At 44.1% G+C, this 27,809-nt stretch overlaps 1 protein-coding gene across 1 annotated transcript in view; it reads right to left on the minus strand.

Annotated features, from left to right (window-relative positions):
* The window catches only part of FLT4 (fms related receptor tyrosine kinase 4), a 147,014-nt gene extending 120,038 nt beyond the window's left edge, over window positions 1-26,976 (minus strand). Inside the window, exons 1-2 of the mRNA XM_084839141.1 lie at window positions 25,945-26,976; window positions 24,995-25,114 (exon numbers count right to left, since the gene is read on the minus strand). Of these exons, the coding sequence (XP_084695267.1) occupies window positions 24,995-25,052 (58 nt within the window). The 5' untranslated portion in view covers window positions 25,053-25,114; window positions 25,945-26,976. The remainder of the gene's footprint in view (window positions 1-24,994; window positions 25,115-25,944) is intronic.
* Between the last annotated feature and the right edge of the window lie 833 nt (window positions 26,977-27,809).

Raw genomic sequence — 27,809 nt, forward strand, 5'->3', positions numbered from 1 at the left:
ATTCATAACATGGGACAATGCCTGCTCCTTTCCCAAGTAGGATTTGCTATAGTACATGACACTTAAGATAAATTGCTGTCATTAATTTGAAACTATACGAAAAATTAACTGAAATATTAAAAGACTACTTGTTACCTAAATTATATTAGTATCTCAATAGTTCTGAAGATATGCAATGAAGATTAGAATTTATCTCAGTTAAATAACACCATATTTGCTGGAGTAAAGTAATAAAGGCAAGACAAAATGTCTAGGTGGAACTTCAAAACACCTAGGTCGTAAGCAGCTATGTCTTCCCCTATCCCTGCCCAGGAAGTCTAAAGAGCAAATTTTAATTACTGCAATTTATACCTTTTCCACTGCAAATACCAATGAAATAATTTTGGTGACAGAAAGTAGAAAAAGTAAACTATAAATTGCCCTGAAAACTCATGAAGCAGCTCTGACATAGTTCTGACTGTCTATGCTCTACCAGTTGAGGCTGCAATTCAGAATGCAGACTTCATCTACCATGATTCAGTGCTCCTGTACAACATCATCATCAGATGCCATGAAGAAAGATTCTCCACTACCTTCTGTCTGATGTGTTGTTTTCTATGTGGAGGGAATTATTTTGTACGTACGAGTATTCAATCATGTGTGCTCCTACCTGTAGCCTGAAATGCTATGGCCAAGACACAGATTTACCACCACAGTAAGAACTAGGCCGCACAGACAGGACAGCTATCAAGAAAATGTACCGAACACCATTCAGGAATTTTAAAAGGCAGCAGGAAAAACGGCATAGAGACAAACAACATCATAAAGGACTATGGGGGAGCCAGCTAGAGTGTTCAGCAACTGATAATTTTTAACGTAAATTATTGTTTGTAGAACATCATCATCAATGAACACCATGCTTTTACAGAGTAACATATGCAAAAACGATGGTTCCTGCCCTGAAGAGCTTACAATGTATATAATAATAGGGAGGGAGACATTAGAGAACAGGGTGGAATGGGGAAGACAAGGATAACAATAATGGATGAGCCAATGCAGTTACGTGTATCAGGGCAAAGAATAAGGGAAGAATAACAGTAAAAAATAAGGGATTAACTAACTGGCCTAAAAAATGTCCCATGCCACTCTGGTTTTATGGGAACCCAACAAATGTAATTGTTTGAGAGCTGGCAGGGCAAACACAGCATCCTAAAGCAGGGGTTCCCAAGGTTTGCCATAAGGGAACCTTCCTAAGACAAGGACAGCCAACTTGGGAGGTGGGAGTCACTGTTCTGGGCAGCTAAAGTGACAGAAGGAGAAAGTATCAGTGGTATGTTTTAGTGGCATGAAAGAAGGTGGGGTCATGGAAGCTAAAGTCCACACCAATAGTTGAAAGAACTGGCAGCTCCATTGGTCTTCAGGTTCCATTGAATAGAAATCTCCCTTCACACAGACACACAAGTTACACTGACAGGGATGCACAGAGTGGGGAGACACGATTGCTTCAGTCCTATGCTCACTTACCTGGAAGTAAGCCCCACTAAATGCAATGGGGTTTACTTTTGAGTAGACATGTACAGGAGCGTGTTGTACATCATGCTGGTCGAGACAAGACACACAAGTGAAAGGAATTAGTTACTAGAATATTGAGTGCATCTCACATTTCTCAAACTTACCAATTTCCCAAGTCTTTTCAGGGAGACCTACATCCCATCAGAAAGCTGTAAAACTATTGGTTACGCATAGTTACTAGAACAAGATGGTGAGATCTGGCCTAGCTCTGAATACTTTTTTTTTAAGGGGGGGGGACATTTTAATGCTGTACAAGAAACTGTCATAGAACCGCTAGATCATAATCATTGATGCCAAGACGCCAAGATACTCTTGTTTTATGGAGCTGATATATTTTGAAATATGATATAATAACACAGGAGATCTGGCAATTCTAAATTGTTCCTTGAGACATTATTATAGTTGGAGAGAGAGACCTGAATCAGCTTGCATGTTTAGGTTCCTTAAAACTACAACAAAAATACTCATGGGACAGGGAGATCAATGGAATTGAAAAAACCTTGCAAATGCCAAGCCTCTCAGAAGGGGTTATGGGACCTTTTGTGCATTTCTTTAAAAGAGTAGCTATCTTCAATGACCTTGTCAAACATCGCCTCCTCAAGCAATTAATTTATTCTTACAACACTCAGGTAGAGTCTATTCTTACAACACTCAGGTAAAACCCATAGTAGTTGTGCTGCTTTAGGGTGCATCTCTTTTTGTCTATCCAGTATAAGAACTGAGTAGGAGGATTAAGAGAAGGATTAAAATGGGTTCACAGCCAGTTGGAATGCAAGCACTGACATCCCTCTCTCTAACAATGAACAGTTCCCTCATGCCAGCAGAAATGGAACCAAAATGGGCCAACAAGAAAAAAGAGCAAAGTATCAGCATGCTCAGAGGAACCTTGAGGTTTGCAGAAGTACATTTTTTTAAACCCGGAAATACCCAAGGACACTCCCCCACCAAAAAGAACACAGCCCAATGACAACTTTGCTTGCCTAGTGACCACCAGGAGCCATGCTGAATGCCACTGGAATGTTGAATAACAGTTGGGAAAGAAGAATGGAAAATCAAGAGGGGAGGAGTAAGTGTGAATTGGCTGGCGTAAGCCCCTGACAGCTTATAGGAGTCTGGAGGAAGGCATGGCCAGTTGGCATCCTGAACGAGTATGCTTCCATGCTGGGGTGGGCAAACTGTGGCCCTCCAGATGTTGGAGTGCAACTCCCATCAGCCTCAGCCAGCATGGCCAGTAATGAGGGATGGGAGCTGTAGCCCAACATCTGGAAGGCCACAGGTTGTCTCCCCCACCCCCCAGGTTTGGGGGTGAGTATGTACTGCAACATTCTATGGCAAGTCCCACTTATACAACCAATTTCCCAACACTTTGGAATAATATATTGCAGGAAAGAGCTTGACCTTCCACCATTTCTCACTCCAGGTGCCAGCAAGAGCGCTTTTGCTGTCTTTCCCTCTCACTCATTTGCTGCAGAGTGGAGCTGAACCCAAATAACATGACTCTCAGAAAAATGCTGCACCCTGAGCCTTGAAGCAATGAGGGATGACATGCAAATGATGGAAATCCTTCCCTGCAGCAGAATCCTTGAAGGTATAGGACCTCCAGGCTACATGGGAAATGGCAGTCCCATGCTGACACTCTCACTCTGAGGTAGACCAGTCAGTATAATTTTAATATTGTACAGATGAGGAAGTTTTACTTGTGGCCGTGTGTGTTTGTTTTAATCATTATCGTTTTCAATTTACAATAGCCATGTAGAGCTATTATAGTCTACACATTTTTCGTAAAATTAAAAACAGAAATAAAAAGAGAAAGGACATAAAAAAGGAAAGGTCTAATAAAAACATAATATAGTAAAATCACAATACTTCTATGCTACATACATTATAATTTATCCAATATTTCACAAAATGTCCCCAAATGAGAATAAGGAGGGGGTGTCCTAGAAAGGATTGTGTCCATGCTTTACAAAATTTATTAAGATCACAATCCTGTACATGTTTAGACAGAAGAAAAAGTCCTACAACTCCCAGCATTCATCAGCCAACATGGCTGGCTAGGGAATGTTGGGAGTTGTAGGCCTTCTTTCTTTCTAAACATGGATAGGATTGCACCCTAACTTTATTTAGTCATATGCCACATTTTATTGAGCAATTTTCTAATGGACTGATACATGTCAGATTTCCATTTGGTAACAGCCTGCATTTTTGCCATTATCAACATATTATTAGTAGATTATATAGTGATATCACTTCTGGTTTTGCTGGTATTTTGCATCCTTTTATATATTTAATAAACCCCCAAATGTCTATTGAGTAGCCATACATTTCTGAGTAACCATACCAAATATGTGCCAGCTCTGCTCTTTGATGCAATCAGGCCTAGTACCCCCATCAGATTAGTTTGCATCTGTTTACTTCACATTTCTATAGGGATTGATCCGTCTTCAGAAAGAGATGGGAGGTTTTGAGGTTCTGAAACACAAGGTATGACGGAATAACATGGCACTGATATGATGTGACACAGCATTACAAGATACAGCCCTTTAAAGGTCTGATGGGTGTGTGCATGGGGGGCATAACCTAGTATTTCTAATACTTGGCCCTGCCTTCAGGAGTGCAGTACTCCTGGCATGTTGCCAGGTCTTATGAACAATATTTAGTGTTTGGAAAGCAGTAGCGTGTATGTGTGTGTAAGGGGTGGGCAGTAGCCCATTCTCTTTCTAATATGCTTCCCATATGTTCAAGACCTTGAAGTAAAACCAGAAGACAGAAGGAGATAGAAGAACATGGGATGGAAACCAGGGCCTTGGCTAGTTGCCAGCTGCGCAGCACCCTCTAGGACTTTGCTGAGGAAATGGCACCCTTGGCTTTGGTCTGTGTCCTCCTGACTGTTTATCTGTCTGCGTTTCTCCCTGGCCCTCTCCAGGAAACTCTATCTCATCATCCCCTTACTTTGCTCCGGCCTGATTTCCTGAGTTCTCCTGCCAGGTTTACCCTTCATTTTCCTCCACACCTCCCCCACACCGTAACCGCTAGGCCGTGTTTGCATTTCTCTCCCTGTCAGCTTTCCTTTCCCCTCCCCCCAGTGCCCTTTCTCCCCGTGCTCCATCCTCTCAGAGAGGAGATGTCCTGAGCCAAAGTTAGCCTGTCAGGTAGCCACATATCCGGCCTAATGCCAGCGGGTCAGCCAGGGCCACCCTGCAGACCTCCTCTCGGATCTGGGTTGTCAGCAGCCCTTTCATCCCTCTGGGGAGTTTGATATTTGCTGCTTTTAGCAGTAGGAGTGGTGCTCGTTGCCCACCCGAAAGCACTCATTTCCCTTTGGATCTGACCTGCCAATAATTGATGGCAACGGAACTAAACAACTCTTTCTCTAGGACTGTCAGTGCATTTTTTCTGTCAGTGCTCCTCTGACTTTAACAGCTGCCTGACAGAAATTCAACTGGTGAAGAATTCCACTTTACAGCAGCTCCATACTGGGAAACACTACCTGTTGAATTTCTTCATGAAGGCACTTGAGCACTAATAGGAGAGAGAAAGTACCATGCCTACTTTGGTCCTTGAGAGCCAGTGTGGTGTAGTGGCTTGAGTGTTGGACTGGGACTTGGGAGGTCTGGGTTCTAGTCCCTGTGAAGCTTACTGGGTGACTTTGAGCTAGTCACTGACTCTCAGCCTAATATACCTCACAGGGTTGTTGTGAGGATAAAATGGAGAGGAAGAGGACCATGTAAACCATCTTGGGTTCCTTGCAAGAGGAAAAAAGGTGGGATATAAATGTAATAATCAATCAATAAATACTTTTTTTTAAGTATGTTACTTTGGGGTTACTGGCTGAAGCTCTGTTTTCTTGCTTTTGAAACATATGATATCTCCCAAAAAAGCAAGGTTTATCCTTCCTTTAGGTTTACAGTCTCATGATGGCTTCCTGTGATTCTTTGACAGAACGATGAGCTATAATCAATAACAGCACAGAGAGCGGTACCTTGAGACAGAAGAGGCTTTGATCATTTTATTAATTCTGAAAGGATTATTAATCTATTTTTTTTTCTGGAAGCCTCCCCTATTTGATATGGACTGAAGGCCTTCACAGACATTTTTTGAATGAAATAGTCAGGAAAACTGTAATCTTTGCAAATAGCAATCCTAATTATTATAATGAGTCTGAAGAGATAGAGATGAATCTGCACAGGTATCTCAGGCATCTTGCAATTAGAAATAAATCACATGCAGACATGAAATTCATTTTTTTTCCAGACAAAAAAAAGATGTCAGTTGAAATGCCATACATTGGCTATCTCTGCAGGCTTCCTGTGGTCAGTCAATCATATTGTCATAGTTAGAACTTCACTAAACAACTGCAAGCTAGAAAAAGATTGTTACAATAGTTTGCCAAATGGTTTGCAGAACATCATAAACCTCCGAAGGACTTCTAAAAAAAATCTCTGGCCAAATCTACTGATTGTTGTTTTCCTATTTAAAATTGTTCCCGCACACAATAACTCAAACCCCAAGGGTGCTCAGATCTATAACACAATAGCAGGGAAATGTTTATATGTTCTAATTACTTCCATATAAGGATAGCAATTACTACCAAAGACATTGCACTTAATAACTAAGTAAGCTTGAGTGGGGTTAAAAATCACATGAGCTAGTTGGTCCCGTGCATTCAAGATGTAGCAAAAACATGTAGGCAAAGCTACAAACTCTGTGGTTTCTAAAAGCCCTAATCTCCAGTCTTGATTAATTATACAGTATTTTCACGCACGCCATTGCTGCCAGCACGAAACAAACTTCTGGGGAAGGTATACAGATTTCCCCAATCTCAATGTTTTTAAATATTAAGTTCTCTCTAAGCATGTAGCTCTACAAGAGCCTTAAGCTTTTGTGGGACCATCTGACTCTTGAAAATATCCCTCTGGCATGTTATTCAGACCTGCTCCATTCAGGATATGGGAAGGATGAAGGAAAGCTAGGCCAGGAAAGAGTCATTTTCCAATAACAAACTGTGTAGACCAATATTTACTCAACCTTCCCATACTGCAACCAACAAAAACCCCAGACAAAACCCAAATATCCCCTAGATATGGGGCAAGGCGTTAGCACCACACAAAGCAGGAGTGATAGAAATCCAAGGAAAGTATTATGTAGGATTATGGTGTACAAGTGGGATGGAGTGGTAATAGTGTCAGGCGATGACTGGAGGGAGCCAGGTACAAATCCAAACTCAACCATAAATCTCTCTAGGTGATCTTGGGACAGTCTCTCTCTCAGCCTAACCTACCTCACAAGGTTGTTGTGAGGATAAATGGCGAGGGGGACCTCGAGCTCCTTGGAGAAAAAGTGGGATATCAATGTAATGAAAATAATACAAAAGCGCTGTGTGGTTAAAGCCAGGTCAAGCCATGTTGCCATGTTGCACAGAGCTGTGTTTTAGCAGGCATTGTTCTCTCATAATATAAGCCACTCTCTTGTAAAATGGGGATAGGAAAGCACCTTCTAACTTGATGTATCCACAATGGATCTGAATCTGATGCAGAAGCTTTGTGGCGAAGCTCTATGGTTTGCATTCTAAAGTTGATTATTCAGTCTCTCTATCCTTTTAAACATCATAAAACTGTAAATGTGGAGGAAGCTGTTTTTTAACCAACTTTATTTCAGTGCTAATGTATCATTTTACACTTGTGTGGGTCTCTCGAGTTTGCACAAAATCACATTTATTATTCCTTTTATCTAATATTGTAATCAAACTTGTTTTCATTTGGGGGTGGGGTTAGTGAGAGGTCAGTGCTATGAGCAATCTTTTGCATTCCCATTCGTACCAGTAACAGCTGACAGCAGTTAAGTCAGAGGCTCTAGCCTATTATAAAGAAACTATTTCATTTCTATGCCAGCCCTCAATTTAAAATACTATTATTGCTAGCTAATTTCAAAACCTCGCCTACCGATACATTCTTTGAAATGCCACCCAGATCTTGTTATTATTGCTATTGAGGACAGACAGGATTCAGTCAGCATTAGATTTTATTTGTCTAAGCAGCTGGGGGCGGAGCAGGGCTGTAAATACTGGGAAATGCCAAGCCTTGGGAGTACAGGCCTCCGACTGCCACTGAACTGCAAAGTCGGGAGCAAGCCGAGTGCTTGTCCAAGCTACATATCAAAATTATGCAGTGGGTGCTCATTATGTGGGGGATGAGAGGATAAGGAAGGCTACAAACTTAAAAACACAAACACACTTTTTCCTCCAAGGAGGCTTTAGAATTTTTAGCTAATATCTTGGTCAAAATGCAAAGTCCATTTCCTCGCTCAAATACCATCTCTCCTCACACACCCTCATCTGTATTCTTACCCCAAGGATTCTTACATTAATAGAGTATTAATGCTCTATTCAAAAATAATTGGAGGTATGCCTTCTTCTGAAATGTCCTCAGGGCAGATGCAGTTACTGTGCAGATAATTGATGGGCATCTAGGCAGACACAGACCCAGTGCAGACATTACATTCAACCATGGTTAGAGGTAAGCATGCTTTGTTGCCTTAACTTTATTTCAGCATGCATTTAATTAATTTGGCCTTTCTTGTGCTTTTATGCTGCTGCAATTTTAGGGGTTTACTGTTGGTTTCTATTTCTGATTTGTCATTTTAATTTCACTGTGATTTCTGCCAACTCCTCTCTCAGCAAATCCCACACCATTCCCAAGGGTCCCTTGACCTCCAGATGCAGATTTTCAGGGGGCTACAGAGGGAAGGGAGAGTCCCTTTCCATGAACGTGAAAATTGTTCGCAGAAGGAAGAATCCAAGCCCACGTTTCCTGGGGTCATACAATAAAATTTGGAAAACCCTGTATTTGAATAAATTGAGCAAGCATGTACCTATATATCCACAATGTAGATAGCTGAAGTACATTGGCCAGAAACTTCAGCTGATCCAGAATGCTGCAGTCAGACTGCTGACTGGGATTGGTTACAAGGAGCATGCTTGTAACTGTCTACGGATCACTGTCTACGGATCCGTTTCTGGGCAGAACGAAGTGCTGGTTATGACCTATCAAGCCCTATACAGCTTGGGACCAGGCTACCCAAAAGATTGCCTTCTCTCATATGAGCCTGCCCAGTTCTTAAGATCTTCTGGAAAGTTGTCCTTTCAATACCACCGCTTTCAGAGGCGCCACGAAAGAGGACCTTCTCAGTGGCGACCCCCTGGCGCAGGAAGGCTAGCTTCGCTCCCTCTCTGCTATCCTTCCACCACCAGACAGAGAGTGCTTTATTCAATAGGGCCTTTGATGTATAAGTGGGTCTGTTGGGCTGGAGGCTGTTTTTACTGTGTTACTGTTGTGCTTTTAATTGTGTTTAATGTATTTCTTTTATTACTGTTTTTATCAAGTTTTACTAGTGATTGTAAGCTGCCTTGAGTGCCATTTCTGGTAGAAAGGAGGGGTACAAGTGAAATAAATAAGTAAGTAAGTAAGTAAGTAAATGGCTTCATTATTGATTGTCAAGAATCTCTGAACTTTTGACATAATTTTTGTCAACATTATCAAGCAATATTTTATGCATACATCCTAAGCCTTTCCTGAGAACAAATATGACCTTAGTGGGTCACATCTCAGAGAAAGCAAGTGACGTATTCGAATCCTGCCAAGAGATGGTGTAGATTAACATTTAAGGCTGCAATCATATACCACTTACCTGAGAGTCAGCCCAATTGAATGTAATGGGGATTACTTCTGGGTAGACATATATAGGATTTACTATAAGGGCATAAGCTGCTATCTGGAATCTCCCAGTCCAAATTCAAATCAACCATGAATTCATTGGATGGCTTGGAAAAATAGAAAACCACAGTTCCCCATTTGTAAATATAGGGATAATAACACTAGTCTTCCTTACAGGGTTGTTGTAAGGATCACTTCTTAGATAATTTTATAGGAAGTACTTCGGCCACTTAGGAAAAGTATTGTTTAAACAAGGTATTTATATAAAATATACATATAAAGGATGATCCAACAGCTCAAATAAATTTCACTGTATTATCAGAAAAAGCATATTACATGGCTGAAAGGTTTGGGTTGTCACACAGTATGTGTATCTGAATTGTACAATTTATAATTTGCAGTATAGACATGTCAAGAAAGGACCACTAAATCCTTGTAGACCTTGGTCCTGATACTAATAATGTTAGGCACAGCGGAATTAAGCTTGTCACTATTTAACTTGCCCCATTTATTTCAACAGGCCCTAAGTACAACTTTTTTTTTTTATTAGGGCCCGTCCTTAACTGTATTCCATTAATAAAGTAGGCATTGTAGAGCCATGGCTATCCACAAATCTCAGTTCTATACTTCCTTGATTATTCAGGTTCAATATCTAAACTTCTTCTGAGCCAAATGTTTTTACATAGCCCAAGCCATTCTGGAAAGTTGTACTTTGGAGTGATTCCTGGAATTTTTATTCCCAATTTTAATCAGGCAACATTCCCTCGGAAGTCATTGAGTGCAAAACAACGAATTTAGGATTAAGCCTAGTAATAAAAACTTCCTTCCTTCTTTCTGAGGCACACTCTGCAGGACACAGCTATGTTTCTTTCTTCTCTGTCCACATCTCTTGAGACTAGAGCTATCAGCTATTCTGGTTGTTGAGCTGCCATCTGCTAGATTGTCCTTATTCCTTCCTGCAGATGCTAACTGCTATGGTAGAAATCAGCAAGAAAAACAGAATGGGCAGCAAATTGAAGTAAATAGAAAGGGCAGTAGGCTGTTCTGAATCTGACTAGCATCCCTTCTCTTCAGATTTCCATTTGCAAGTTACTTGCAGCAACCAAAACATTACTGTGTACAATTTAATACATACAGTTAGCACATAATAATTCAGCAAATTCTGCCAGTAAATGCAGCAGTTGGCATTTACAAGGGAGAGTCAGTGGGTGGAGGTGCTTAACCCTTCCCCACATTCCTTCTCCCAGGCTTCCTGCTTGACCACTCTGCTACTTGTAGCCAATTGCCCCCCCCAAAAAAAAATCTGTGTAAAACAAGAAAAAACGGGTTGGGAGGAAGGGCTGGGGGGAAAATTGCTGGGCTGGAAAAGTTTAAGAACTACCACCCTGCAATACTCCCCTTCAAAACCACAGCCAATCCACAAATCAGGGTTACAAGGCAAGAATTACTTTCGAAACCTGCCTTTGCCTCATAATTTAGAATTCTGCAGCCAGAAAACTAAAAATTTATGAATAGTACACAATTATGCTAATTGAATATATCTGCATAACTGCATGCCTTATTCTATTCTGCTGGAATCCAGAGTAACATTACCCTCTTCATTGGTGTAGAAATTTGAGCACTACCCTTATTTGGTTTTATGTTTTCTTTTTTTTTGCTCCTTCCTTCCTTCCTTCCAACCCTTTCCTTTGCTCCTTCTGCCCCCATGGACAGAACTGGCAATCCTGTTGAGGCCCTAGTTTTGCTGTGGAATAGTGAGATGCGTGAGGCCATCACCATGATTACCCCCAAGTGCCCTCTCCAGGGCTGTGGAGCCTGCATGGCTCATTGGTATTCCAGGGTAATGACAAATCTATGAGGCAACCATGCTTCGAATACTGCGTACAGTTCCAGCCACTGCACCTAAAAAAAGGATATTGTAGAGTTGGAAAAAGCACAGAAAAGGGCAACCAAAATGGTCAAGGGGCTGGAGCAACTCTATGAGGAAGGATACAACATTTGGGATTGTTTAGCGTGGAAAAATGGGGATAAGGGGAGATATGATAGAGGTGTACACAATTATGTATGATGTGGAGAAAGTGGACAGGGAGAAGTTTTTCTCCCTCTCCCATAATACTAGAACCCATGGTCATCCCCAGGGGCGTTTCCAAGTTCTTAAAAGATCCAGGGCACAGGCCCATAACACAAATTTGCATATATATAATATATATATCCGAGCCTAAGCGTACCTCTAAGATACACACACACACACACACACACACACACGTGTGCATGTGTGCACGAGCGCACAAGTGGTGTGCTTGCATCTGTATATAGATTACATATATAGAAACAAAAGAAGCATGCTCTGACCCCCCCCCCTTCAACTCAGACCCCAATTCAGCGTTTTGGAAAACATCCCTCTTCTGCTCGGGCCAATTTATAGTTGGACCACTTCAGCTCAGCACCAAACCTGAGTCAAGGTTTGGAAAAATGAGTTTTTATGCTTCCTGTTGACTACCATAGGAAATTAGAAAAAAAGTAACTTTTTTCTCTTGGTCAGAACTGGATGATAATTTCAGGCATAGTAGCCCCCTAGACACTTCCCCAATGTCAGAAAAATAGGTGCAGGGTTTATATTCTGATTTTCTTTTAAAGGGAACTGCCAATAACATTTTTATTACTTGGAAGAAGTGGATAAACATTTCAGGATTCATTGCCCCATCAGAGCAGATGATGTCTGCCAAATTTCAGAAGGATAGCCACAAGGGTTTTTGTGCAAAGGTGGCCTTGACATTTTGAGGTCTCCAAAAGAGGACATACTTTTCTCCATATTTTCCTTGTGGACCATTGGTCTGAAAATTACGGACTAGAGTTGTCCCTAAGTAAGAAACCAGCAAAACTTCAGAAGGATAGGTGTAGCAGTTCATGTGGAAGGGGAGTTCTCCAATTTAGGGGAGGGAGTTATTTGCTTTCCCTTCCCTTCACCCCTTCCCCAATAGTTTTTGGGTAAATTTGAATGAAAATACACAGGCCATTAAAGTTGTCCCCCAGGCAAGAAAACTGCATGGTTTCTGAAAGATATGCATGCATACAAATTTAAAATTACTAGAATTTATTTACATTTCACCACTGTTAGCAGCAGGGGAACATGGGTGGGAAGGTGCTATTGCACTCATGTCCTGCTTGTGGGTTTCCTGTGGGTATCTGGTTGGCCACTGTGTAAACAGAATGCTGGGCTAGATGGACCTTGGTCTGATGAAGCACGGTTCTTCTTACGTTCTTAAATAGAGTGCCGCTGAGCATATGCAGAATGATTTTCTTTCACCACTGAGCACTTACATTCTCCCCTTACCAATTCTATTCCCCTCCATGCAACCATCCCTCCTCACCCTACCATCCTCCAGCAACTCTTCATAAAAACAGATGTCTTGTTTTGTGCAACTCTCCTCTACTTCCTCCTTGTTATGCACACGCTCTCATTGTATTTTCCTCCCCATAATGTCATTTGTGCCAAGTCTTCACCAAGATTCAGCCAATGAATCAGTTTTCAAAACTAGGGTTAAGTTATGGAGAAACTCTAAGCATGTACTAAGCGCCTTTCCCTTACCACTGAAGCACTGTATTAAGCCTGCAGTACCATGCTCATATGTCAGGACTTATTTATGAGCAAACATGTAGAATGCAAACCTCCCTGCAAAAGTAACTTGTGCTGGAATCCTATGCATGCTTTCCTGGGGGTAAGCCTCATTAAACATAATGGGACTTCTGAGCAGGCATACATAGGCTTGTATAAATGAACAGTATTTATCTCCCCTCCACTTAAAAAACAAACCCCAAACTCCTATTTTCATTAAAGCTTTCTGTTCACAGGAACACAGGAAGAGACCCTGGGTCCATCTAGCCCGGTATTGTCAACACTGACTGGCAGCAGTGGCTTTCCAGGGTTTCAGGCCAGATTTTTTTCCTAGCCCTACCTGGAGATGCTGGGGATTGAACCTGGGACCTTCTGCATACTAAGCATATGCTCCACCACTGAGCTGCAGCCCTTCCTATTGCTGGATAATGGCACCTGACAAACAAAACAGCCCCAGATGTGTTTCTCTGCAACCATGTGAACCCACTTTTCTCAAAGACTTGAGTGAGAAGGAGAAAAAACAACCCTCTTGTCTGTTTGTATAAAGTCAAATACAGTTCAGAACTTCTCTTGCCCACCGAAAAGAATTCTCTTTAAGAATTCCCCAAGATATGCTCTGGGTGGAATAAAGAAGAGAAAGAACAGGATAGGGGAGGGAAGAAGAATGGTGATCAGAAATGCAGGGTGGGGGTAGAGAGAATTCCCTAAGCCAAGTGGCTCCTTTCAGAGAGGTAGTACTTCAGAGGAATTTAGGAGGATGTGGAGGGTTTGTAAGGATTGCACGTACTTAAGTTAACTTTATGAGGTGTTCTCCTTTATGAGGAGAATTTGAGTCTACAGCTATTTAGGAGAAATTAAAGTGGAGGAGGAGAAACAAGTTTGTGGAGGCTAATTGGATCCTTTGCTGTTCTGAAGCTACTAAACTTCTGCAGAAGCCAAAGATTCCAGTTTGGGGCAGTAAAATCAGATGTTGTGTGACATACCAGTATTTCAAATGGAGCTCTTCCTTCTCCCTCTTCAAAATTTCATTGCAAGCAAGTACCTAACAGTGGGCATGTAAGAGCAGTAAAGTAGCAGGAGAGAGGTTTTTTGCGCCTCAAAAAACAAAACCTACACCAGAGATTAGGGATATTGACCTCCTAATGGTCACCTTAAACACCTTCTGATTAGGATCTCTAATCGCCTGTGCGGATTGACAGTTTTTTACTTTTTTAGTCTTTGAGAAAAGGAAACTTTATGCATGGCTAGCACAAAAGCCACTGGACCTGTCTGAACTTTGGCAGGCTCAGCCAGCTCCATAGAGGCTGTCAGGTCCCCAAATTCCGTGAACTTACGTGGAAGCACAAAAATATATATATAGCTGTTTGCTTTGATAGTTTTTCTCGAAAATAGCAAATTTTACCTGCGACTAGCACAAAAGTCACTGGATCTAACTGCCTGAAATTGGGCAGGTTCAATCAGATCAGGCTACCAGGTCTCCAAATTTCATGTATTTATCATCCAAACTACAAAACTTATGGCCGTTTCTGTTTTCCAATGCAAGTCAATGAGAAAATGTAAAAAAAAAAAAAAAAAAGGCAATTAAGACAGTTCAAAAGATCTATTGCACAGCTCAAAAAAGATGCATGCCCCATGCCCAGGTGACCCCTTCCTAATGAAGCCCCTGGTCATCCCATCAAGCTAATTGGTGGTAGACTCAGGACAGATAAAAGGAAGTAATTCCTCACACAGCGCATAGTTAAACTATGGGATTCACTTCCACAAGGTGTAGTAATGGCCACCAATTTGGACAGCTTTAAAAGGGGACTGGACAAATTCACTGAGGATAAAGCTATCAATGGCTACTAGTCCTAATGGCTATGTGCTACCTCCAGTGTCAGAGGCAGTATGCCTGTGTACACCAGTTGCTGGGGAACATGGGTGGGAGGGTACTGTTGCACCCATGCCCTGCTTGTGGGTTTCCAGTGGAAACAGTGGTTGGCCACAGTGGTTGGCCACTGTGTGAACAGAGTGCTGGACTAGATGGACCTTAAGTCTGATCCAGCTCTTCTTATGTTCTCATATGAACTTGTGTATGTAAATACCTGCCCTAGTTCTGGTACATAGATCATGTTGGAGCATCATAAATGGTGAACAGATATTTCCAAAAGTTTTGTTAATGCTGCTTGTGCGCAGATTTCTGACTGACTGCCTCCCACCTCCAGCTGACAAGCCCTGCGTCACCATGGTCCATGCCATTGTTATTGCTGGCCTTGCTGACACATTGTCATCGTAAGTCAGTGGAAAACTCTGCCCAGGCCTGGACACCAGCCAGGAGGCTCTACTCCAGAATCCCCCTCTCCTCTCCCCATGAACTCCTCCCTGCATCAGCTGGCTCAGCCACCCACATCAAAACTTCCCTAAAAGACGTCATCATTGCACAGCCTTGATGACTTTCCAAGTGGAATGCAGTGCGAGTTGCATACAAATGAGTAAAGAGACCAAGACACTGAAGCACAGATGCCTTCTCCCCTGGAAAATGCTGTTTATTAAATGGCCACTGCAAACCCTGCCCAAATGAGAAATTGGGTGGTGGGCCAACCATGCTGCTCTCCTCCTCCATCTTCATCAAAATGAACACTAACCCATTGCCTGCCATGACACCCATCATAAAGGGGTCTGTCTGAGCTGTTATCAGGCTATGACAGTTTCCGCCATCAGATTCCTCCTGCCCATTAGGAAAGCTAAATAAGGAACGTAGTTCAGGCGGCTGCAGGAAGTGGGAAAATGCAGGACATCCGGCCCAGCTGCCAGTTTTTCCTTTCCCATGAACCACTGCTGACCTCTACCAGCAAGGGCTTGGACATCAAGCCTGGCATCACAGCTAAGCATCTTCACTTAACTCTTTGGAAGCTACCTGTTAATGCAGGATCCTGCAGATACCTGGTTTAACTATGTGAAGGATACAATAGTGTGCCACTCGGTGTTGCACCATCTTGGGAGAGAGGAACACTTCGCACAGTTTCATTTCAACAAATGTCTTCAGATGTCTTCATTTTAGTAAATGCATGTATCAGCAATGCATACATTTAACCCATGTGTACCAGCAAACTATTAACTATATAGTCTATTAAGTTCATGCAAGGAATCTAAGCATATGCATGTCTTAAAAACATGAGCTGGTTATTTTATCTCCTTACAGGAAGGTTTATAGTTGCTTGTTTACACTACAACTACTCACATGCTTCCAAGATGCTGAACAGAATCTTTCCTGTTTTGAAGTCATTAGGGGACTAAACTGCCTGTCAAGGACATCTGGCCAATTCTAAGTTTAGTGCTATGAACAGGTAAGCCCTACCAACCCCCTGTATACCTCTTAGAAACTTCCTAGTGCCTAAAGATGGATTCCAGAGGGTCCACATTTTTTCGGCACTCTTTGCTATGAATATGAACTTGGGTTATTACTTTTTCTGCCTGATAACTTGTTTTTTTGTTTTTAAATCTTTGCTGTAAAGTCATAAAACAGATGTAGAGAATGGAGGAATCACTGTTACTATACAGAAGGAGTAAGTGAAAAATCAGGACATTTGAAAATGCTTGGAATAGTCAGAAGGGCTAATTGAAAATCACAATTGCAAAGTGTGAGGACCAGATTCAAGATGTTAATACAGGTGTAAGGGACATTTTTTTTGCTCCGAGGGCCATATTGGCACTGTGGAAGCATGTTGGGGGCTCCATGCCAGCAGTGGATAGGGCCACATCCCAAAGTGGGACAGCCATTCCCTGTCATGCACACTATTCATTCAAAAACATATATATCACACAGGTGTCATGAAACATCAGCCACTGGAGAGGCAAGAAACCATGCGAAGTTGTGTAATATGCAGGACAGGGGATGATGTATTAATGCAGGGATGGGCTCGATAGGACTGTGAGATCCAGCCTGTATGTGTGTGTGCGGGGTGGGGTAGACACACACACACCTTACTTACTTACTTATTTATTCATTCATACATACATACATACACGAACACCCGTTCATACATATGCTCTCTGTGAATGGAGAAAGGTGCAGCCCCTCTCTTCATGCACAGAGAGGTCTGCAAGTCTTCTGTCCATGAATAGATAACTCTTTTATCCGCATATAGAGAAAAGGGCTACCCAGGTCTCTTCCTCCGTGAGCAGATTGGAGCACCTTTCTCTGAGGGGTGGGACAATGAGCAGTGGGAGGGGTTTCACAGAGTGGCTGGAGCCTCTACCAGGGCATCAGCAGGCTGGATGTGGAGATCTCACAGTCCTATTGACCCCATCCCTGTATTAATACATCATCCCCTGTCCTGCATATTACACAACTTCACATGGTTTCTTGCCTCTCCAGTGGCTGAAGTTTCATGACTCCCGTGTGATTTTGCCTTAGGATAGTCTTTGTGTGCGTTATGCGGGGCAGTCATGGATCAGAGCATAATAACAGATTTTCCACTTGGCCACTTGGTAACTTCTTTTAGCTTTTCTTTGATCTCTTGGTTTGGCGCATGGATAAATCTTACTGCCAAGTAGCCACATCTGAACTGGGCTGGCCTTGAATAAGATTACTGTACTGTGAGAAGAGCACTGCAACAAGGACAATTAACAGGACTGAATGAGAAAATATTAGGTGAACTGGGAATCTTCCTTTGTAAGCTGCAAAAGGTACATAGGAAGCTGCTTTATACCAAGTCAGATCATTGGTCCATCTAGCCCAGTATTGTTGACACCGAGCAGCAGCAGTGCTCCAGCGTTTCAGACAGAGGTTTTTCCCAGTTTTACCTAGAGATTCCAGGAATTGCACATAGACCAGCTTTCCCCAACCTTGTGCCCTCCAAACATTTTGGACTACCAATTCCGAAACATCTGGAGGGCACCGGATTTGGGAAAGCTGACCTATATTCTTCTACATGTAAAGTATGTGCCTTACAGCCTACAGCCCACCTCCCAAAGGCACGTGGCCTGTGTGTAGCTACTGGCCAGGGGCATTGCCAGGCACTTAAAAGGTACAGGGCCCAAGCCCATTGGGCAAAAATCTGCTAATTTATATCTATATACTAATTTATACCCATATATTTATTTATATACGCTAATGTTTATTTATGTTTGTTTATAATTTAGTTATATATGCTAATTTAAATCTATATATGCAAATTTAAAAATAATTACTAGGAATTATTTAAATTTCACAGGAGGCAAAGCATGCCAATAAATTTCTCTTCAAATCATCTCAAATAAAATTAATTCTTCAATTAATTTTCATCCTGACCCAGATCATGCGAAACCAGTAGAACCCCCACCCCACCCCACCTTAGTTGCCATGCAAGGGAAAAAGTTGGGGGGGGGGTGTTGCAGCATCTGAGAAAGAGTTAACTCTTCCCTTCTGAGCTGCAATCCCCCTTGAAAATTGCCCCTTGCATGGCAATTAAGCTGAGAAAAAAAACTTCCATTGGTACTAACGGACACTTAGGCTCTGCAGAACAGATTTGGGGCTTCCAGGGAAATAGATTTGGGGCTAGGGCTGAGGTCTAGCAGTGCCCCTGCTATTGGCTCATGCAGCCTTCCTCTTCATTGGCTCATATATGGCTATGTGTGGGAGGCCTTTCCTGCCTCTCCTAGAGAAAGGTTATTACCTAGGTTCCAACCTGGAACCTCTGGCACGTGAAACCTGAGCTGTTCCGCCAGGTAGTGCTGCCTTACACTGAGTCAAACCATTGGTCCACATCTAAGGATATTGGACAGTCTGCAGAAAATGATTTTCAAGAGAGGGGTGGAGCCAGCCAGGCTTAAAACATAGGAGCGACTGACTGTCCTGACTTCACATAGCCATTAAGCCTGGTTGTGGCACTTTAGAGAGGCAATAACACTCTATTCCTCACCATTACAATTTTGACCTTAGGGGAAATGTGCCCATGGGATTAATCTAACCCTCCTCATTAACAGCTTGAAATGAAAACAAAGGACTAAGATAGCCAGAGGCAATAAAAATCTAGGGATTAATTTAACCAGTCAGTGGATAGCGAAGCAGCTGCAGGAATATTTCTATGCCCACAAAGGAGAAATTAGGACCACACTGCAACCCTTTGGAATGCCAAGCACCAAGTCACAAACTACATGGAGTGGGGCGGGGGCAGTCTGTTCAGCACACTGTGTTACTCGTCCACATTGCGGCAGGTGCTACAGCACTTGGGGATCTATTGGGGAAAAGTGAGGCAATAATACATTCCATATGCCCTCTGTAGTCATGTCAGCATACTCCACCAAGTCTGCTACAAGGATTTGTCTGCCTCCCTCAGCTACATTCCTGGAAGCTGTGGGTTTGCATTTTACTTGGCCTTTTGCCAGAAGGACGCTTTTAGCACTCTCACTGTAAATGGAGACTTGATCCACGGAGCTGGACAAGTCAATCTGATGTGGGCCAGATATGTACTGCAGGCCAGAGAAATTGAGAGGTATGGACTGTAGAGCAGGGGTAGGCAGAGGGTAGATTGGGATCTACTGATGGACCTCTGGGTGACTTGCAGGAGGTCAGCAAGAGTTTCTGACTCTAAACCACTTAAGAATAGCAACAACAACATAACTTTCCCCACCTAAATAAGGTTGCTTAAATTAAAAGCGAGGGGCGGGGGGAGAGTAAGGAATGGATTTTTGTGTGGAAGGACTGTGAGCTTTTTGTCATACTGAAAAGAGAATTCTTGGTCTGATCCATGTGCCCAGAGGCACTCTGTTCCTTAATTCTACCCTGTGTACGTCTGCACCCGACCCCCACTGGTGGACCTGAGTTTCTAGTAAAAAACTAGAGTACTAGACCCCGGAAGCCTGAAGTCTGCCCACCCCTGTTGTAGTTCACTATTGCAGATCTCATTACTTTCTCATTGTTATATTACAGCCTGATTTGCATGTAACAATATGCCAGGGCTCTGGAAGAATCCTGGCTTCTCATTTATGAGCAGCATGCTTGTGCACCCTCCCCAATCACTTCCACTGCAAGCAGGAGTGGCTGAATGAACCATGGACTTTCTCTCTGTGGTTTGCTTACTGCAATGTGCGAACCAGGAACTCTGGCTCCAAGACAAGCCAGAGTCATAAACCACCAGGGCCATATGGAAATAGCTGTGCTGGATTGTACAAATTAAGGAGGTATGATAGAATTGCCTTTGTCTTTTTCTATTGAAAAAGGCAAAGAAAAAGGAATCTATAAAGCTGTCCATCTGTTTTGAAAACATGACACTTAATATTTCTTAACAGAATGTATGATCACTAATTCATTATCTTCTTATACCAGACTTCCTCCAAGGGCATTTCTGCACCAGCCTAAAATCCTGCGTTTAAAACGGGGCTTTCTACTTCCGTTTTAAATGCAGGATCACAACTGACTCCCTTTACAAGCGCTTCCTTTCCCCGTCCCCATCCCCCTTCCTTCTCCCTATATCTGAGTCTTCCATTATCTTTCATTGATCTTGCTCCGCATCTTTCTGCTTTAACACTTTTCATGGAGGAAGCTGAGGCGGAACACAAACACCACGGGGTAATTTGATAGCTCATTATCTGCGGATCTATTTAAAAATGGAACAAAGGGCATTTAGTGCAGGAGGGTCACAGCCAGCTCAGGTAAAGAGCCTGCAAACTTCCCTGAAGGAGCAATCTCAATAGCAGGACAAAAGGTCCCCGTGAACGAGCCCCAAGGCACTCAGGGTGGTGACCTGGATCTCCTCCTCACCTCCGTTTTATCCTCACAGAAACCCAGTGAGGTAGGTTAGGCTGAGACAGGGCAGAGTGACTGGATTATATTTTTGCAGCTGTGGCTCAGCCTTGGACCCATATATGCAGATGTAGTGCCACTTTTTGCAGTCAGATTTCCCAGAATGCAAGTGCTCAGATAAATAATCACAATACAAATAATAACCACCACCCTTTCTTGAAGTTCAAAGCAATGCATAGATCTACTAATAAGAGGGAACATAGAAACAATAAATGTGCTGCTTTTGGTTATGGTTCCTAAGAGAGGATCAATAACTTTGTTGTTGTTGTTCAGTCGTGTCCGACTCTTCGTGACCCAATGGACCATAGCACGCCAGGCCTTCCTGTCCTCAGCTCTCTCCCGGAGTGTGCTCAAGTACCTTTGTTTTAAAAACAGCTCCATCACAGTTGCACCATTTTGTTTACAGCTATTGTGGACAGAGGCTGCAATCCTATATCAACTTACCTAAGAGTAAGCCCCGTTGAACTAAGTGGAACTTACTTCTGATTAGACACATAAAGGATTTCATAGTAAGAGAAATAGCTATAACCAGTGGAATAACTCTGGCAGTAATCAAGTACTTTCGACTGTATACTCACCACCAGTGGTATGTGATTATTTTGAGTCACTGAGGTGGCAATCCTACCTGGGAGTATGCCCCACCGAAGGCAGTAGGACTTATTTCCAAGTAGACATGCATAGGAGTGCATTGTGACACACTGTCCCATACTTCTACTACTGAACCACTCCTTAAATCTGGTTGGTTGTGACCATTATGGTGGAGGTGGGGATCTTTACACATAAAATCTCTGTGTGTTAACAACTGCAGTGAGGCCTGACTGTGAGACACTGGTATTGTGATAATAGACTGGTAGAATACCAAGGGTATTACTACTGCTGTTTCAATAACCTTAGCAGTGCTGGATATCCTGATCCTCCACATACTTACCTGAAAATAAGTTCAACTGACATCAACCTATTGCAGAGTAAATGAGCTCAGGAACTGAATGTCACCCAGTTTATCTTATTTATGTATTTACTTAGTTTACTTTACTTTTCAAGTGCCCAAAGTTCTCTGGGTGCTGCATCATACATTAAAAACATAAAATACAAATATTAAAAATAAATAAATAAATAAATAAAAACAGCCCAGAATAAAACCAATATAAAATCAGCAGCAAAGAATAGAACCATCTCGGCTCACAACACCAAATTAAAATCAGCAGCAGTATAACATACTAAGAGCACTAAAAACAGTTCTTTAAACACCCCAAACCATATTCATCTGGAGGGCCAAGCACATAGTGCCATGTGCAAACGTATACAGTGCCTATGGTGCGAACTTGTGCACAACAAACTGCCACATGAGGAGAGATATGGGGTAACATGTGGTCATGCATATTAGTTAGTATATCTGTGTCCTGCCTTTTTACCTGATTCTATCTGCAAGGTGGTCTACAATCATTAAAATGTGGCATTAAAATAATAAAATATCAGTATTTTAAAATGTACATAAGAACAGCAGAAGTCTGCACAACGCCCCCCCAAACACGTATACAACACAGTATTGAATTGCTGTTTTTAGTGTGCACCCAATACAGCCAATTTATGGGCAGAAGCCTATTTCTGTATGAGGTTTGGCTTTACTGTCTCAGGACACAGGTCCAGAATATACCCCGCTATGCTTCAGCCAACTCACTCAACTGCTATCCAGTCCTTTCCCCAGGAAAGACATATTTTCCTTGTCTTCGCATCCTTACAACAGCCCCGTGAGGTCAGTTAGACTGAGAGAGAGTATAACTGGACCAAGCTTACCCAGTGACCTTCATGGCTGAGGGGGGATTTAAAACTGAGTCTCCATGTTCTAAATCAGGGTAAGCACCTTGTGCCTCCCACCAGATGTTTTGGCCTACAATTCCCATCAGCCCTAGCCAACATAGCCAGTGGTTAAGGATCATGGGAGTTGTAGGCCAAAATATCTGGAGGGCCAAAAGATGCCCACCCCTGTATCCCTTCTAAGCCGGTATGCTGCACTGTTCATTTATCACATCTGCTTATGCTGTTGTGCTCTCCCCATTGCTTTCCAGCTATTAGTTCAGGACAGAGCAGTGTTATTCTCACTTCAGACCATTTGCCCACCTCACAGAAACTCTGGTCCTTATCACATTGATAAAATTCTCTTTGCAGCATAAAGCCTGAGCTAGTAACATTGCATCTCGGTCACTCTAACCCAGCGTCTATCAGCCTCGATACATTATGCCAGTATGAAAAAGGTAACATGAGCCCAAATACTACACGTTGTATCACAATGCAGTGTGTTCCATTCTGATGGCAGAGCACTATGCATTAAAAGCATTACTCCCGTGTTGTAGGCTTGCAGTGCTACATTCTATATATACCTCTCAAATGTTGCTCGCTAAAGACCCTGCTTTTACATCTCTTTTTGGTGCCGTAAACAATACACCACAACAACGATGAATCATGGAGCTGGGATTATAGAAGATGGTCTTATGCTGCAAAAATTGATCTAACCACATGTAAAGCTTCCTGTGCTAAGATTTTTCCTGTGGTCTCTGGTTCTTTATAGCCTCCCATCTGAACTCTAGCAAATCATGTATCATAGTCCTCCTTCACAGAAGCATTTTCTCCATCTCAGCAAATGTGGCCTAGAGCTTTATTTTTACTATTTGCTCCTACACATACAGACTATTTCCCCGCAGGCATTTTGTGCAGCCCAATGCATATTTACTCAGAAGTAAGTCCCACTTTGTTCAGTGGTGCTTTCTTCCAAGCAAGTGTGCACAGGATTGCATCCCTAGTTGCTTTTTATTTAATCTGACAGTGCTGAGCCAATGTGCTTTGCTGATAAATGCAATCACCTGAACCAAAGTAAGAATAGGTTATCCATAAGTGAGAGATGCTTCTTTCACCAACAGACAACCACTTCTGTCCAGAATTAAAATTAGTCCAGAACGTGCTTATGCAAAAGTGAACACCTCAGGAATATTGGACTAGAATGATTTTTTAAAATGGTGGTGCTTACATGGCACTTTCCTTATTCAGAGAATCACATAACTAGTGACCGATTAATGAATGATCTTATGAAAACTAAACAGAGAACCATTCATTGTCTTGCATCTCCTCCCTCCACCAGTCTCTGTACCTATGGAGCACAGACTCTGGGTTGTGTCCAATGTTCATTTAACTTATGTCTCATTCATTTCAATGGGTCTGTTCTAAGTAGGACTAAGTACAACCCTCTATTAGGGATCATCTCCACATGGGCAAAAACCTCCATTTTAAAAACAACACAGGAATGGAGGTGCTTCCTGATTCCCCTCATACATTCACAGTCCAATGTAAGCATGTTTACTTAGAAGTAAGCCCCACTGAGTTCACTCACAGCAACACCAATCACAAGCAGAAAGCAGTTGTTCTTGTTGTTGTCATTGTTTAAATCAGTACAGCACCAGTAGGCACTTCTTGCGGAACCAGAGCAGGTTTGTCCCCTGAAAGAAATCCCTGTTGCTGAGGTTAACCCAGAGGGATGGATGTATAAATCCCTTTTCCCTGCCCTGAAGGAATGATTAGTCACCCAAAAGTGCCCTCTGGTGGTGGAAAGAGGCTTAGTTGTACAACCTCAGTTGCAAAAGATGCACGCGCTGAAGGAAGCGGGTGTTTGGCAGATGCTGTGCCCCGAGCGGTGGAACTGAACAAAAGGGGGAAATGCAGGAGGAAGGGAATATGGAAAGCAGCAACGGGCAAAGAGGACAAAAACGGGTTGCAAAATCCAAAGTGGTGGTCAATGGAGGAGAGCAGGGTTACGAAACCTGTGGCTCTCCGGATGTTGTTGAACTGCAGTCCCCATCATCCCCGGGAACCTGTGGCCCTCCCGAAGATGTTGGATGCAATCCCCACCATCATTGGCCATGCTGACTGGGGCTGACTGGAGCTGGGGTCCAACAACATCTGGAGGACCACCGGTTCCCCACCCCTGTTGTAGAGGCGGGGGAAGTGGAAAACAGAGGGGCAGGGAGGCAAATGGGACGGGAAGATGCTCCAGAGAGAAGCGGAGCGGCAAATGCCAGGCGCAGGGGCCGAGCTGAGGGCATGCACGGCGAAAGCGTAACGCCAAAGAGAAAGGGCCAGAGGCGCCGCTGGCCCACTAGACGGCCGCCGGTCCGACGGGGGAGGGGGCACCCGAGGGGGCGGCAGTGGCAGGGAGGCGCCGATGCGCTCCCGGCGGTCAGGACACGTTGCCCGTAGCGGGACGTCACCCCCGTCCCGGTCCGTCTCCGCCGCCTATAGCAGCTGCCCGGCGCGCTTGGCGCCAGCGTGCGCTCCGTCGACGGCGCGCCTGCGCTCGCTCACCTGCTTCCGAGACGATGCCGATCCAGAGCCAGAGGGACAGCGTGCACGCTCTCTTCATTTCCAGCGCCGGGGCGAGGGCGCGTCGGGAAGGGGCGGCGGCAGCAGGCGAAGCCACGTCTGGCAAGTGGCCTGCTGCTGCTGCTAAGTGGCGGGCGGTCGGTCCCGGCCGGCGCAAAGCTCCCCGCGCCGGCGCCGCCGCTGCTGTCCCCCGCGTGGCGCAAGGCTGCTTCTGCCCGGCTCAGGGAGAGCAGACGCGCTCCGGGAGCAGGGGGATGGCGCAGCCCCGCTTCCCTTTCCTTTTCCTCCCTCTGCCGCTTGCTGCTGCCAGCGCGTCCCGCTTGGGCGGCTCGGCCAAGTTTGCCGGGGCTCGGTAGCTCGGCCGGCGGCTTTGCGGGAAGGAGCCGAGCCGCTGCGAGGAGCAGAAGGGAGAGGAGGAAGCGCGAGGAAGAAGGCGGGAAGCCGGGGGCGGGCGCGGGGGCGGGGGGAGAACGAGACAGCCGCCGGGGGGCGACGTGAGGGGCCGAGGGCGCGGAGAAGGCGAGGGGCAAAGAGGGAAGAAGGGCCAAGGAGGAGCGGACGCGGTCCCCGAGCGTGGGGCGGGGCCTGCTGGCAACGAAGCTGAGCCCAGGGGCGAGGGACTACTGGGTCTGTGAGAGTGGGAGAGACGGGGCTCTTCGAGGGGAGGCTGGGCAGGAGTGCTAAAGGGCGCGGGTGGGTGGTAGACAAGCGCGGGGAGGAAGGCAGAGAAGGGATGACTCACGGCAAGAGTACATGGACCATGGCTCCTGGGAATGGGAAGACATGTTGCTGGAGTGGATAAGTGTGGGGGGCATCCACCAAAATGGGTAAAGAAGCAGGTGAGAGAGGCTTCGCAGTAGTGCTGTTTCCAGTGCAGATGGGTTGCTTCCCAAAGCAAACAGGATAAGTAGGGTCTTTACTTCTTTTTGCAGGCACCCTCTGCGTTTATGAGCCAGCAGACAAAACAAAATCCATCACATGGGGATTTGGTGATTGGCTAGCTTCACCTGTTGAATTTCGGCTGGTCATGCCACTGTGAAAGGCACAGGGGCTCTGCTGGAAGAAAAATGGGCCAACCACAAGATAATGAGCTCCTTTGCTATATATACATCTTCCTTCGGTAACATCAGGTTCTTGCTGCTGTGCTTGCTCGACGCAAAACCGGAAGTGAGAGAAGAAGCCCCTTCCAAGGTACAATGTGATACAGGGGTTTGTGTGGACCTCAGTACCTCTGTGCAGGTTTTGTGGCTCTCTGGTCTTCGGTGTGGATGGGCAAGATGTGAATAGAGCCCATCATTTGGGACGCTGTTGCTTGCAAGGGGTGAATGAACTGAATGAAGACATCTGAGTCCCTAAAAGCTTGTGTGGATGCTAAGAAGCAATGAAGAAAAGACACGAGACAATTTAAGAGAGAAAAATATTGGGCAGATGTGGACAAGATAGACCTCAGGTCAAATCTCTACTTGGCTTCGATGGGTGATCCTTGGGCAGGGCTGGCCCTACCATTAGGCAGGTGAGGCAGTCGCCTCAGGCAGCAGACGCTAGGAAGCAGCAGCAAGGTGTTCAAGGAGAGAACTGTGCGGCCTACTCTATGCCCCCTAAGTTAGCCTGCTGCCTTCAAGGTCTGTGGAGAACTTTGTCCCATCATTAGTATTGAAGACCAATTCATCTGCCAGTCCACTTGTCTTTTTTACATGGAACAGGACGAACACCATCTTGTCCCTCAGGCAGCAACGTTTCTTGGGCCGGCCCTGCCCTTGGGCAAGTCACGATCTCTCATTCTCTAACCTGCCTCTCAGGGTGCTTGTGAAGGTAACATTGACCACGTACAAAACCATAAGGTCCTTAGTGGAAGAGAAGATTACAAATGCAACATAAAAAGCATAGTAAAACACATTACGCACTCTGATATTTATTTGTTTTGTTTATTAAATTTATAAAGTGCCCAACTGGCAGATGCCCTCAGGGTGGTTTGCAATCATTAGTAAAAACAGCAGAAGAAAAAAAGCCCCAAACAATAAAATTGCAACCAGAACAATAAATACAACCATTAACATATCAAAATATTAAAAATATTAAAGAGCTATCAGTAACAATAATCAGAACAACAGTTTAAATGCCTGCTGGAAGAGGAAGGTCTTGACTTGGTGTATAAATGTATACAATGAAGATGCCAGGCAGATCTCCCTGGGAAGAGCATTACACAGATGGGGAGCTACTACAGAGAAGGTTCTTTCTCTGGTAGCCACCTGTCACACCGTTGTGACCAGCGACACCCGGAGAAGAGCCTCCAAAGATGATCTTCACAATCCGGCAGGATCATATGGGACAAGGCACTCCAGGTAGACTGGTCCTAAGTTGTTTCGGGCTTTAAAGGTCAGCACCAACATACTGGCCCGTATCCAAAGGTGTCATTCCGCAAACTCAGTAGTGCTAGTGGAGGTCTGCTGAATCTTTCCGTTGTGCAAGCGGTTGCCCATTATTTTTGCACAACTGCTTGCACAATAGCTTACACAAGTGGAATGTGCAACTGGTTGAACAACAGGTTATAGAAGCATACAATCATAGAATAGTGGGGTTGGAAGGAGCATACAAGACCATCGAGTCCAGCCCCCTGTTCGATACAGGAACCCAAGTCAAAGCCTCCCTGACAGATGGCTGTCCAGCCTTGTCTTGAATTGCTCCAGTGTGGGAGAGCCCATCACCTCCCCAGGTAATTGGTTCCATTGTTGTATTGCTCTAACAGGAAGTTTTTCCTGATTTTAAGCCGGAATCTGGCTTCCTGTAACTTGAGCCC

This window comes from Heloderma suspectum, chromosome 2 (genome assembly GCF_057233095.1).
Source record: "Heloderma suspectum isolate Gila_16-S chromosome 2, 16-S_ref, whole genome shotgun sequence".
Classification (NCBI taxonomy): domain Eukaryota; kingdom Metazoa; phylum Chordata; class Lepidosauria; order Squamata; family Helodermatidae; genus Heloderma; species Heloderma suspectum.